Source organism: Dendropsophus ebraccatus, chromosome 7, assembly GCF_027789765.1.
Source record: "Dendropsophus ebraccatus isolate aDenEbr1 chromosome 7, aDenEbr1.pat, whole genome shotgun sequence".
NCBI classification, from domain to species: Eukaryota; Metazoa; Chordata; class Amphibia; order Anura; family Hylidae; genus Dendropsophus; species Dendropsophus ebraccatus.
In genome coordinates, this window is record NC_091460.1 from 6807475 (window position 1) to 6821563 (window position 14089).

The 14089-nt window shown below is 49.6% G+C and overlaps 1 protein-coding gene across 2 annotated transcripts in view; it reads right to left on the minus strand.

The window, feature by feature from the left end:
* LOC138796642 (transcription factor COE3-like) overlaps positions 1-14089 on the minus strand; it is an 89186-nt gene that overhangs the window by 42415 nt on the left and 32682 nt on the right. For both annotated transcript variants that reach the window (XM_069976267.1, XM_069976266.1), the window contains exons 2-6: positions 13924-14080; positions 13648-13711; positions 10547-10602; positions 7578-7651; positions 2586-2654 (exon numbers count right to left, since the gene is read on the minus strand). In XM_069976267.1, coding sequence (XP_069832368.1) covers positions 2586-2654; positions 7578-7651; positions 10547-10602; positions 13648-13711; positions 13924-14080 — 420 coding nt within the window. The remainder of the gene's footprint in view (positions 1-2585; positions 2655-7577; positions 7652-10546; positions 10603-13647; positions 13712-13923; positions 14081-14089) is intronic.

The following is a 14089-nucleotide window of genomic DNA, read 5'->3' on the forward strand; positions in this document are numbered from 1 at the left end:
GGCATTGAGGCCGTTCATCACAGGAAGGTAGGAACAAAGGAACAAAGATTTCACCCATGGCTGATACATTGGCGCTGGGTCCACTATAACCCTCAGGGGGATCAGGATTTCTTATCCTTTGGCACACTGACCTTTTCCAGGAAGAAGGACGGCGGTATACACCAGGAAATCTTATACATTGACGGGAGCGATAAAAGCCATTACAGGACAATGTGCTATAAGAGCAGGGTGCTGAAGGGAGACGCTTATCTCCGGCCACTGACTGACAGCTCCACAAGGAAGCCGCCTCGTATCAATAGAGAGGTCTGAGACTCTCAACAGAGGAGTGAAGACGACGCGCAAGATAACATTGTGAACGGCCGAGATGGGGGGTGGTGAGAAAAGAAAGAGAGGGGTGAAGACAAGGATCAGGAACCACAATGCAGAACGAGAACACAAAGCCTGGAGGACACTGACGAGGCAACGGCAAGAGACCCACACAGAGCCTACGAGATCAGGGCAAGAGACAGACAGTGTATGAGACCAGGGCAGGAGAACCACACAGTCTATGAGACCAGGACAAGAGACCCACACAGTCTATGAGACCAGGGCAAGAGATACACACAGTCTATGAGACCAGGGCAAGAGATACACACAGTCTATGAGACCAGGACAAGAGACCCACACAGTCTATGAGACCAGGGCAGGAGAACCACACAGTCTATGAGACCAGGGCAGGAGAACCACACAGTCTATGAGACCAGGACAAGAGACCCACACAGTCTATGAGACCAGGGCAGGAGACCCACACAGTCTATGAGACATGGGCAGGAGACCCACACAGTCTATGAGACCAGGGCAGGAGACCCACACAGTCTATGAGACCAGGGCAGGAGAACCACACAGTCTATGAGACCAGGGCAAGAGACCCACACAGTCTATGAGACCAGGGCAGGAGAACCACACAGTCTATGAGACCAGGACAAGAGACCCACACAGTCTATGAGACCAGGGCAGGAGAACCACACAGTCTATGAGACATGGGCAGGAGACCCACACAGTCTATGAGACCAGGGCAGGAGACCCACACAGTCTATGAGACCAGGGCAGGAGACCCACACAGTCTATGAGACCAGGGCAGGAGAACCACACAGTCTATGAGACCAGGGCAGGAGAACCACACAGTCTATGAGACCAGGACAAGAGACCCACACAGTCTATGAGACCAGGGCAGAAGAACCACACAGTCTATGAGACCAGGGAAGGAAAACCACAGTCTATGAGACCAGGGCAGGAGAACCACACAGTCTATGAGACCAGGGCAGGAGAACCACACAGTCTATGAGACCAGGGCAAGAGACCCACACAGTCTATGAGACCAGGGCAAGAGACCCACACAGTCTATGAGACCAGGGCAAGAGACCCACACAGTCTATGAGACCATGCAAGAGACCCACACAGTCTAGACCCACCCAAAGCCTATGAGACCAAGGCAAGAGACAGACAGTGTACAAGATCAGAGCAAGAGATCCACACAAAGCCTACGATATCAAGGCAAGAAACTTAAAGCCTTATTACATGGGCCGATGATGACAAGCAAGTGAGTGCTGACCTCGATCAGCAATCGCTTGCTCCAAAGCCTACGATACCAAGGCAAGAGACCCACATAGTCTACGAGACCAGGGCAGGAGACCCACACAGTCTATGAGACCAGGGCTAAAGACCCACACAAATCCTATGATAACAAGGCAAGAGATTCAAACAGAGCCTAGAAGACCAGGGGCAGAAGGCTCACACAGAACCTACGAGACCAGGGCAGAAGGCTCACACAGAGCCTAAGAGGCTAGGGCAGAAGACTCACACAGAGCCTAAGAGGCTAGGGCAGAAGACTCACACAGCGCTTAAGAGGCTAGGGCAGAAGACTCACACAGAGCCTAAGAGGCTAGGGCAGAAGACTCACACAGAGCCTAGGAGGCTAGGGCAGAAGACTCACACAGCGCCTAAGAGGCTAGGGCAGAAGACTCACATAGAGCCTAAGAGGCTAGGGCAGAAGGCTCACACAGAACCTACGAGACCAGGGCAGAAGACTCACACAGAACCTACGAGACCAGGGCAGAAAACTTATGCAGAGCCTACGAGACCAGGGCAGAAGTAAATGTCACTACCTTCTGATCAGTACATAGCCTATGTACTGATCAGAAGGTAGTGACATCACAGCCTATGTACTGATCAGAAGGTAGTGACATAACAGCCTATGTACTGATCAGAAGGTAGTGACATCACAGCCTATGTACTGATCAGAAGGTAGTGACATCACAGCCTATGTACTGATCAGAAGGTAGTGACATCACAGCCTGTGATGTCACTACCTTCTGATCAGTACATAGGCTGTGATGTCACTACCTTCTGATCAGTACATAGGCTGTGATGTCACTACCTTCTGATCAGTACATAGGCTGTGATGTCACTACCTTCTGATCAGTACATAGGCTGTGATGTCACTACCTTCTGATCAGTACATAGGCTGTGATGTCACTACCTTCTGAGACCTGGACATCAAAGTCTGCTCCATTAGTCTCCCCCTATTTATGGTTGATAGTTCTCACCTGTCTATGATAACCGGGTCAGACGGCGTCTCGTTGCGATTTCCGCAGCTCTTCTTGTCGCAGCATCGACTAAAAGAAATTACATAAAACACAAGAAATATATATAAGAAACAGAATCACAAGAACATAAATGATATCTCTTTGACTTCTCTTGTGCTGCACCAGTTCTCTGGACGCTTTACCCAAAGACATCAGACATCCCAACACTCACCACTTCAGGTGCCCCAAAGACTCATCTCTTCAGGCTTCTACCATCTCCCCTTCTGCCATCCCCTCTCCTTCTACTCTATATTCTGAAGGTTCCTGCACTCTGTACCTGTACTCAGAGATTGGTGGGTGACCGGCTCACCCAACGCAAATAAAGCACTTACTGCTTTTTGTGTGACTCCCTGTCCTCCAAGTGTGTAAGCTCCTGTGTCACCCTCAGTCCTCCTAGTGTGTAAGCTCTTGTGACCCCCAGTCCTCCTGGTGTGTAAGCTCCTCTGTCCCCCCAGTCCTCCTAGTGTGTAAGCTCTTGTGCCCCCCCAGTCCTCCTAGTGTGTAAGCTCCTGTGTCCCCCCCAGTCCTCCTAGTGTGTAAGCTCTTGTGTCACCCCCCAGTCCTCCAAGTGTGTAAGCTCTTGTGTCACCCTCAGTCCTCCTAGTGTGTAAGCTCTTGTGTGTGTCCCCAGTCCTCCTAGTGTGTAAGCTCTTATGTCACCCCCCGAGTCCACAATGTGTAAGCTCTTGTGTCACCCCCCCCCAGTCCTCCTAGTGGGTAAGATCTTGTGTGTGTCCCCAGTCCTCCTAGTGTGTAAGCTCTTATGTCACCCCCCGAGTCCACCTAGTGTGTAAGCTCTTGTGTCACCCCCAGTCCTCCTAGTGGGTAAGATCTTGTGTCACACCCCCAGTCCTCCTAGTGTGTAAGCTCTTATGCCCCCCCCCCCTGAGTCCTCCTAGTGTGAAAGATCTAGTGTCACACCCCCAGTCCTTCTAGTGTGTAAAGGGCCTATTACACGGGTCGTCAGAGGGGCAAACGAGCGCTCTCAGCGCTCGTTTGCTCCTCGTTCCCCGTTCGCTGCCGCCGCTATTCAACGCGGCTGCAGCGAGCGGGTGAGTGCGGGAGGGGGCGGCAGGGAGGCTGCCCGGGTGATCGCTGATCGTCCGGGCAGCCCATAGGATATAGCAGCGTCTGCTGCCAACGCTCCTATTCAACGGAGCGACGGCAGCAGATCGCTGCTATATCAGTTGCTTGTTTTTCAACATGTTGAAAAACAAGCGACTGCAACGATCAGCCGACATGAACGATGTCGGCTGATCGTTGCACTCTATTCCACGGGACGATTATCGTCCGTGGCGGCTGATATCGGCCGAATACGGACGATAATCGTTCCGTGGAATAGGGCCTTAAGATCTTGTGTCACACCGCCAGTCCCCCTAGTGTGTAAGATCTTGTGTCACACCCCCAGTCCTCCTAGTGTGTAAGCTCTTATGTTCCCCCCCCCCCCCCCCCCCCCCATCTCCCTGAGGTCAACCAGCGTCCTTTTGCATGCACCTACTAGTCATTGCTCCCACTAGCCAGAAACCTACTCCACACTGATGAGGGGCAAAAACCCCGAAACAGCTGTCTGTGGATGGATACCTTGCTGAGGTGGTCTCCTTAACTGGAGAACGCCTTTGGCTTGGTTGTTCCTTCCCGGAGGGAAGGTCTGGCTAGTTCACTGACGTCGAGACATGTGATGGTGTCTCTGCAGTGTTCCTTTGCATATTTGATTTCCCAGGGGGCAATGTTCTAGAATACACTGACGTTGAGACACGTGATGGTGTCTCTGCGGTGTTTTGGTTGATCTCCCTGAGGTCAACCAGCGTCCTTTTGCATGCACCTACTAGTCATTGCTCCCACTAGCCAGAAACCTACTCCACACTGATGAGGGGCAAAAACCCCGAAACAGCTGTCTGTGGATGGATACCTTGCTGAGGTGGTCTCCTTAACTGGAGAACGCCTTTGGCTTGGTTGTTCCTTCCCGGAGGGAAGGTCTGGCTAGTTCACTGACGTCGAGACATGTGATGGTGTCTCTGCAGTGTTCCTTTGCATATTTGATTTCCCAGGGGGCAATGTTCTAGAATACACTGACGTTGAGACACGTGATGGTGTCTCTGCGGTGTTTTGGTTGATCTCCCTGAGGTCAACCAGCGTCCTTTTGCATGCACCTACTAGTCATTGCTCCCACTAGCCAGAAACCTACTCCACACTGATGAGGGGCAAAAACCCCGAAACAGCTGTCTGTGGATGGATACCTTGCTGAGGTGGTCTCCTTAACTGGAGAACGCCTTTGGCTTGGTTGTTCCTTCCCGGAGGGAAGGTCTGGCTAGTTCACTGACGTCGAGACATGTGATGGTGTCTCTGCAGTGTTCCTTTGCATATTTGATTTCCCAGGGGGCAATGTTCTAGAATACACTGACGTTGAGACACGTGATGGTGTCTCTGCGGTGTTTTGGTTGATCTCCCTGAGGTCAACCAGCGTCCTTTTGCATGCACCTACTAGTCATTGCTCCCACTAGCCAGAAACCTACTCCACACTGATGAGGGGCAAAAACCCCGAAACAGCTGTCTGTGGATGGATACCTTGCTGAGGTGGTCTCCTTAACTGGAGAACGCCTTTGGCTTGGTTGTTTCTTCCCGGAGGGAAGGTCTGGCTAGTTCACTGACGTCGAGACATGTGATGGTGTCTCTGCAGTGTTCCTTTGCATGTAAGATCTTGTGTCACACCCCCAGTCCCCCTAGTGTGTAAGCTCTTGTGTCACACCCTCAGTCCTAGTGTGTAAGCTTTTGTGTCACCCCCAGTCCCCCTAGTGTGTAAGCTCTTGTGTCACACCCCCAGTCCTCCTAGTGTGTAAGCTCTTATGTTCCCCACCCCCCCCCCGAGTCCCCCTAGTGTGTAAGCTCTTGTGTCACACCCCCAGTCCCCCTAGTGTGTAAGATCTTGTGTCACACCCCCAGTCCCCCTAGTGTGTAAGCTCTTGTGTCACACCCCCAGTCCTCCTAGTGTGTAAGCTCTTATGTTCCCCCCCCCCCCGAGTCCCCCTAGTGTGTAAGCTCTTGTGTCACACCCCCAGTCCCCCTAGTGTGTAAGATCTTGTGTCACACCCCCAGTCCCCCTAGTGTGTAAGCTCTTGTGTCACACCCCCAGTCCCCCTAGTGTGTAAGCTCTTGTGTCACACCCCCAGTCCTCCTAGTGTGTAAGATCTTGTGTCACACCCCCAGTCCCCCTACTGTGTAAGCTCTTGTGTCACACCCCCAGTCCTCCTAGTGTGTAAGATCTTGTGTCACACCCCCAGTCCTCCTAGTGTGTAAGCTCTTGTGTCACACCCCCAGTCCTCCTAGTGTGTAAGATCTTGTGTCACACCCCCAGTCCTCCTAGTGTGTAAGATCTTGTGTCACACCCCCAGTCCTCCTAGTGTGTAAGCTCTTGTGTCACACCCCCAGTCCTCCTAGTGTGTAAGCTCTTGTGATCAGGTCTCTCACTCTTTTTGTATTTCTATCTACTATTGATTCCTGTATTATGTGAATGTAATGTGACTCCTGTATCGTGTATAAAAAAGAAAAGCGCTGCAGCATCTGTTGGCGCCATACAAATAATTATTATTAACGATATATAATCCAATACAACACAATATAATATAAAACAGACTGTATAATAATAAAGAGTTCCGGTAAGTAATGATAGAAGATATTCATCCGCTTGGCGTCTTTACTTTACTTCTCCACAACTTTGACGACAAACTTTTAGTAAATGGAAGGTCCTGGGGGGATGAGCAGTGCGGATGGCGGACGCTCTACAAGGCTACAAGACTCATTACCCCAAATCCTTAGTATAAATCACAGCCTCCTGCCTCCCCCGACGCTTCACCTATGGGACAAACAAGTGGAGATGGTGGCAACTGTAACCAGCCAGGAGGTCTCCTGAAGTCACCGGAGATGTCACTTCAAGGGCCGAGAGGGGAAAAGATGACAATCCATGGCAGATCATTAGGTGTCCTTGTCGGGACTTCACTCCCAGCTGTGTACCAGCCAATCACAGCGATGGGAAGGTGCGGGGGTTACAGAGAGTCATCAAATTCGCGTCTATAGAGGAACAACTATTAATGAACGTCTGCTGAAAAGGCTGAACTCCTCCAAGACGGGCCGCCATCTTCCTAAGAGCCCAATTACATGCGATTCTCGTGAAAATTATCGCTCAAATAGCTCTACAAGAAAGTTTGGTTGCTGGTCGGCATATCGTTCTGTGTATGATCACAAAGGTCCGACTGTCACAGACTCATGAGAGTACACAGCAATTTCACCAACATCATGTTATTCTCAGATAGCGGAGCTGGGAGAGTGCGCCCAATACCATCATGTTGGTCAGAACTGGAACCAGTCAGTAAGTCTGTCAATGAGCATGACCCTAGCGCTTAGCTGGACTCCAGCACAGCAGGGATGGTCAGCCGGATGACTGTAAGGAGCCGGGTATAAAGAGGACACCAGAGATTCCACTGTACAGACACTGAACAAGCAGGGAATTTGGGGGGACTCACTAAATATTCATGATATACTTCCTGAGGTCAAAGTTACCGAGACCCAGCGCACACTCTGTAACCAGACCCCCGCCATCCCAATGTTTCTGAGGAGAAAAAGAACTTCATACTGATCACAATATCTGGACACTGGAGAAGATGAATTCCATGTGCATTGTTCAGCACTGGAGACTGAGACGACTCCACCCAATATTACAGAGGACAGAGTGCCGCAGCAGCTGGGAGCATACCTCCGAGGAGATGTATTATTAACCCCGCAGCCGCCAGATGTATACAAGATCACCATCTATAAGCGTTATCTCTCAGGACGGCCAGCTCCACGCCTCGAGCGTCACCGAATACATGGACTGAGCTGTGGAGATGTCATCTACTCCACTCACAAAGAAAAGCTGCCCCAGAGCCAGCACCAATCATACAGAGACCCCCAAACACCCACCTGCACATGATCTCATGAGTCAGGAGCACGCGGCACATCTCCGGGTTCTTGTCCTGTCCTTCATAGATGATCGCCTGGAAATAAGACACCAATGTCACACAACACTCACACCCAACATCATAGAGACGCTACACCCCACCGAGATAGAGAGGTCACGTTATACAACACTCACACCCAACATCATAGAGACGCTACACCCCACCGAGATAGAGGTCACGTTATACAACACTCACACCCAACATCATAGAGACGCTACACCCCACCGAGATAGAGAGGTCACGTTATACAACACTCACACCCAACATCATAGAGACGCTACACCCCACCGAGATAGAGAGGTCACATGTCATACAATAATCACACCCAACATCATAGAGAGGCTACACCCCACCGAGATAGAGAGGTCACATGTCACACAACACTCACACCCAACATCATAGAGACGCTACACCCCACCGAGATAGAGAGGTCACATGTCACACAACACTCACACCCAACATCATAGAGACGCTACACCCCACCGAGATAGAGAGGTCACATGTTATACAACACTCACACCCAACATCATAGAGACGTTACACCCCACCGAGATAGAGAGGTCACATGTTATACAACACTCACACCCAACATCATAGAGACGCTACACCCCACCGTGATAGAGAGGTCACATGTTATACAACACTCACACCTGAGCTCATCATAGAGACGCTACACCCACCGAGATAGAGGTCACATGTTATACAACACTCACATCCGAGAACATCATAGAGATGCTACACCCCACCGAGATTGAGAGGTCACATGTTATACAACACTCACACCCAACATCATAGAGACGTTACACCCCACCGAGATAGAGAGGTCACATGTTATACAACACTCACACCCAACATCATAGAGACGCTACACCCCACCGTGATAGAGAGGTCACATGTTATACAACACTCACACCTGAGCTCATCATAGAGACGCTACACCCACCGAGATAGAGAGGTCACATGTTATACAACACTCACATCCGAGAACATCATAGAGATGCTACACCCCACCGAGATTGAGAGGTCACATGTTATACAACACTCACACCCAACATCATAGAGACGTTACACCCCACCGAGATAGAGGTTACATGTTATACAACACTCACACCCAACATCATAGAGACGTTACACCCACCGTGATAGAGAGGTCACATGTTATACAACACTCACACCTGAGCTCATCATAGAGACGCTACACCCACCGAGATAGAGAGGTCACATGTTATACAACACTCACATCCGAGAACATCATAGAGATGCTACACCCCACCGAGATTGAGAGGTCACATGTTATACAACACTCACACCCAACATCATAGAGACGCTACACCCCACCGAGATTGAGAGGTCACATGTTATACAACACTCACACCCAACATCATAGAGACGTTACACCCCACCGAGATAGAGGTCACATGTTATACAACACTCACACCCAACATCATAGAGACGTTACACCCACCGTGATAGAGAGTTCACATGTTATACAACACTCACATCCGAGAACATCATAGAGACGCTACACCCCACTGTGATAGAGGTCACATGTTATACAACACTCACACCCAACATCATAGAGACGTTACACCCCACTGTGATAGAGGTCACATGTTATACAACACTCACACCCAACATCATAGAGACGCTACACCCCACCGTGATAGAGAGGTCACATGTTATACAACACTCACACCCAACATCATAGAGACGTTACACCCACCGTGATAGAGAGGTCACATGTTATACAACACTCACACCCAACATCATAGAGACGTTACACCCACCGTGATAGAGAGTTCACATGTTATACAACACTCACATCCGAGAACATCATAGAGACGCTACACCCCACTGTGATAGAGGTCACATGTTATACAACACTCACACCCAACATCATAGAGACGTTACACCGCACTGTGATAGAGGTCACATGTTATACAACACTCACACCCAACATCATAGAGACGTTACACCCACCGTGATAGAGAGGTCACATGTTATACAACACTCACACCCAACATCATAGAGACGTTACACCCACCGTGATAGAGAGGTCACATGTTATACAACACTCACACCCAACATCATAGAGACGTTACACCCACCGAGATAGAGAGGTCACATGTTATACAACACTCACATCCGAGAACATCATAGAGACGCTACACCCCACCGTGATAGAGAGGTCACATGTTATACAACACTCACACCTGAGCTCATCACAGAGACGCTACACCCACCGAGATAGAGAGGTCACATGTTATACAACACTCACATCCGAGAACATCATAGAGACGCTACACCCCACCGAGATTGAGAGGTCACATGTCATACAACACTCACACCCAACATCATAGAGACGTTACACCCACCGTGATAGAGAGGTCACATGTTATACAACACTCACACCCAACATCATAGAGACGTTACACCCACCGTGATAGAGAGGTCACATGTTATACAACACTCACACCCAACATCATAGAGACGCTACACCCACCGTGATAGAGAGGTCACGTTATACAACACTCACACCCAACATCATAGAGACGCTACACCCCACCGAGATGGAGGTCACATGTTATACAACACTCACACCCAACATCATAGAGACGCTACACCCCACCGTGATAGAGAGGTCACATGTTATACAACACTCACACCTGAGCTCATCATAGAGACGCTACACCCACCGTGATAGAGAGGTCACATGTTATACAACACTCACATCCGAGTACATCATAGAGACGCTACACCCCACCGAGATAGAGAGGTCACATGTTATACAACACTCACACCTAACATCATAGAGACGCTACACCCCACCGAGATAGAGGTCACATGTTATACAACACTCACACCCAACATCATAGAGACGTTACACCCACCATGACAGAGGTCACATGTTATACAACACTCAGTACCTACCTGCTTGGACATGGAGTCGATGAGTCGTACATAGAGATCTTGCTCAGTCCTGAGACCTGGAGGATACAAACGATTATGACATCACTCTTTCTGCATTGATTAATTATGCCTGGGAGTCACATGACTGATGCTAAAGTCTCAATGGCTCTGGTACTGGTTCAATCCACTAGTCATGCCTTACACCGAAAGATTATCTGCCAAAGATTTGAAGCCAAAGCCAGAAACAGACTATAAACAGATTGATTAATCATGCCTCAGTGTCAGCAGCCAGAGATCAAGGAGTATTGATTAATCCTGCCTTAGGGTCCATGTACACAGAAAGATTATCGGACAGATTATCTGCCAAAGATTTGAAGCCTAAAAGCCCTGTTACACGGAATAATTATCGTCCGTTGTCGGCCGATAATCATCCCGTGTGATAGAAGGCAATAATCCGCCAACATGAACGATGTCGGGTAATCGATGCTGTCGTTTGTCTTTCAACATGTTGAAAAATAAACGACTCCCAGGAATAAGAACAGTGGGAGCAGACCGCCGCTATCCTCTATGGGCTGCCCGGACGATCTGGCAATCACCCGGGCAGCCTCCCTGCGACTGCCGCTGTGTTCACCTGTTCGCTGCCGCTGCGTGTAATAGTGGTAGCAGCGAGCGGGGAACAAGAAGCAAGCGAGGCTGACAGCGCTTGTTTGCTACTCTATGTCGCCCCGTGTAATAGGAGCTTAAAGTGACTGTACCACCAGGTCAAGGCTGAAGCATTGGAGGCGGCCGACCCACCCTTAGTGGGAGGAAACCCTAGGTCCTCTATGATAGGGTTCCATTGATTCTAATAGAGTCACATCACGGAGGGCCGGGGGTTTCCTCCCACTGGGGGTGGGTCGGCCGCCTCCAGTGCTTCAGCCTGAGCCTTGTGGTACAGTCACTTTAAGCCAGGAGTGAATTTGAAAAGAGGAGAAATCTCATCTTTTCCTTTATGACCTGATCTCTGTTTATAGTCTGTTTCTGGCTTTGTGTAGGTGTATACTGGTTACCATGCCTGGTAGTAAAGTCTTGGTGTATACTGGTTACCATTCCTGGCAGTGCAGTGTTGGTATATACTGGTTACCATGCCTGGCAGTGCAGTGTTCGTATATACTGGTTACCATTCCTGGCAGTGCAGTGTTCGTATATACTGGTTACCATTCCTGGCAGTACAGTGTTCGTATATACTGGTTACCATGCCTGGTAGTACAGTGTTGGTGTATACTGGTTACCATGCCTGGTAGTACAGTGTTGGTGTATATTGGGTACCATGCCTGGTAGTAAAGTCTTGGTGTATACTGGTTACCATTCCTGGCAGTACAGTGTTGGTATATACTGGTTACCATGCCTGGCAGTGCAGTGTTCGTATATACTGGTTACCATGCCTGGCAGTACAGTGTTGATATATACTGGGTACCATGCCTGGCAGTACAGTGTTGGTGTATACTGGTTACCATGCCTGGCAGTACAGTGTTGGTATATACTGGGTACCATGCCTGGCAGTACAGTGTTGGTGTATACTGGTTACCATGCCTGGCAGTACAGTGTTGGTGTATACTGGTTACCATGCCTGGCAGTACAGTGTTGGTATATACTGGGTACCATGCCTGGCAGTACAGTGTTGGTGTATACTGGTTACCATGCCTGGCAGTACAGTGTTGGTATATACTGGGTACCATGCCTGGCAGTACAGTGTTGGTGTATACTGGGTACCATGCCTGGCAGTACAGTGTTGGTATATACTGGTTACCATGCCTGGTAGTAAAGTCTTGGTGTATACTGGTTACCATGCCTGGCAGTACAGTGTTGGTATATACTGGTTACCATGTCTGGCAGTACAGTGTTGGTATATACTGGTTACCATGCCTGGCAGTACAGTGTTGGTGTATACTGGTTACCATGCCTGGCAGTACAGTGTTGGTATATACTGGTTACCATGCCTGGCAGTACAGTGTTGGTATATACTGGGTACCATGCCTGGCAGTGCAGTGTTGGTATATACTGGGTACCATGCCTGGCAGTGCAGTGTCGGTATATACTGGGTACCATGCCTGGCAGTACAGTGTTGGTATATACTGGTTACCATGCCTGGCAGTACAGTGTTGGTATATACTGGGTACCATGCCTGGCAGTGCAGTGTTGGTATATACTGGGTACCATGCCTGGCAGTGCAGTGTCGGTATATACTGGGTACCATGCCTGGCAGTACAGAGTTGATGTATACTGGTTACCATGCCTGGCAGTACAGTGCTGGTATATACTGGGTACCATGCCTGGCAGTGCAGTGTTGGTATATACTGGGTACCATGCCTGGCAGTGCAGTGTCGGTATATACTGGGTACCATGCCTGGCAGTGCAGTGTCGGTATATACTGGGTACCATGCCTGGCAGTACAGTGTTGGTGTATACTGGGTACCATTCCTGGCAGTACAGTGTTGGTGTATACTGGTTACCATGCCTGGCAGTACAGTGTTGGTGTATACTGGTTACCATGCCTGGCAGTACAGTGTTGGAATATACTGGTTACCATTCCTGGCAGTACAGTGTTGGTATATACTGGTTACCATGCCTGGCAGTACAGTGTTGGTATATACTGGGTACCATGCCTGGCAGTACAGTGTTGGTGTATACTGGTTACCATGCCTGGCAGTACAGTGTTGGAATATACTGGTTACCATTCCTGGCAGTACAGTGTTGGTATATACTGGTTACCATGCCTGGCAGTACAGTGTTGGTGTATACTGGTTACCATGCCTGGCAGTACAGTGTTGGTGTATACTGGGTACCATGCCTGGCAGTACAGTGTTGGTGTATACTGGTTACCATGCCTGGCAGTACAGTGTTGGTGTATACTGGTTACCATGCCTGGCAGTACAGTGTTGGTATATACTGGGTACCATGCCTGGCAGTACAGTGTTGGTATATACTGGGTACCATGCCTGGCAGTACAGTGTTGGTATATACTGGGTACCATGCCTGGCAGTACAGTGTTGGTATATACTGGTTACCATGCCTGGCAGCTTGCAGTTTGGCTTTGGCCAGTAAGTATGAACCATGTCTGGTAGCAGGGGATGGACTCTTACCGTTACTGTAGAGAAGCTGCAGCCTGTAATGGATGCCATTATTGGTTTTCTCACCACTTTGTTCCTGTGAAGTAGAAAACATTGACTGGATTTAGTGCGGCCAATTCAAGGTGTGAGTAAAGCTCCGCTCTATATCATAACGCCCTGGTCTCCTTTAAGAGATGATTCCTGGTACCGGCTATGGGTGACTCTAACTCAATGTGGTCGGTCTTCTCCCATATTTACATGGCTACGTCTAGTACGCCCAGCTGCCGGCACCTTCAGAACACGTCCTACCTTGTCTTTCTCTACAAAGTCGATGAACGACGTCCTCTCGATCTCCACCGGCTGCCCCTGACGGTCATACAGCGCCAGGACAAAATGGAAGAAGTTGGACTTTCTAAGGTTTGAGGGTGGCTGCTTCTCGAAGTGAGCTCTGGCCAGACCGATCCCGCTGTGAGGA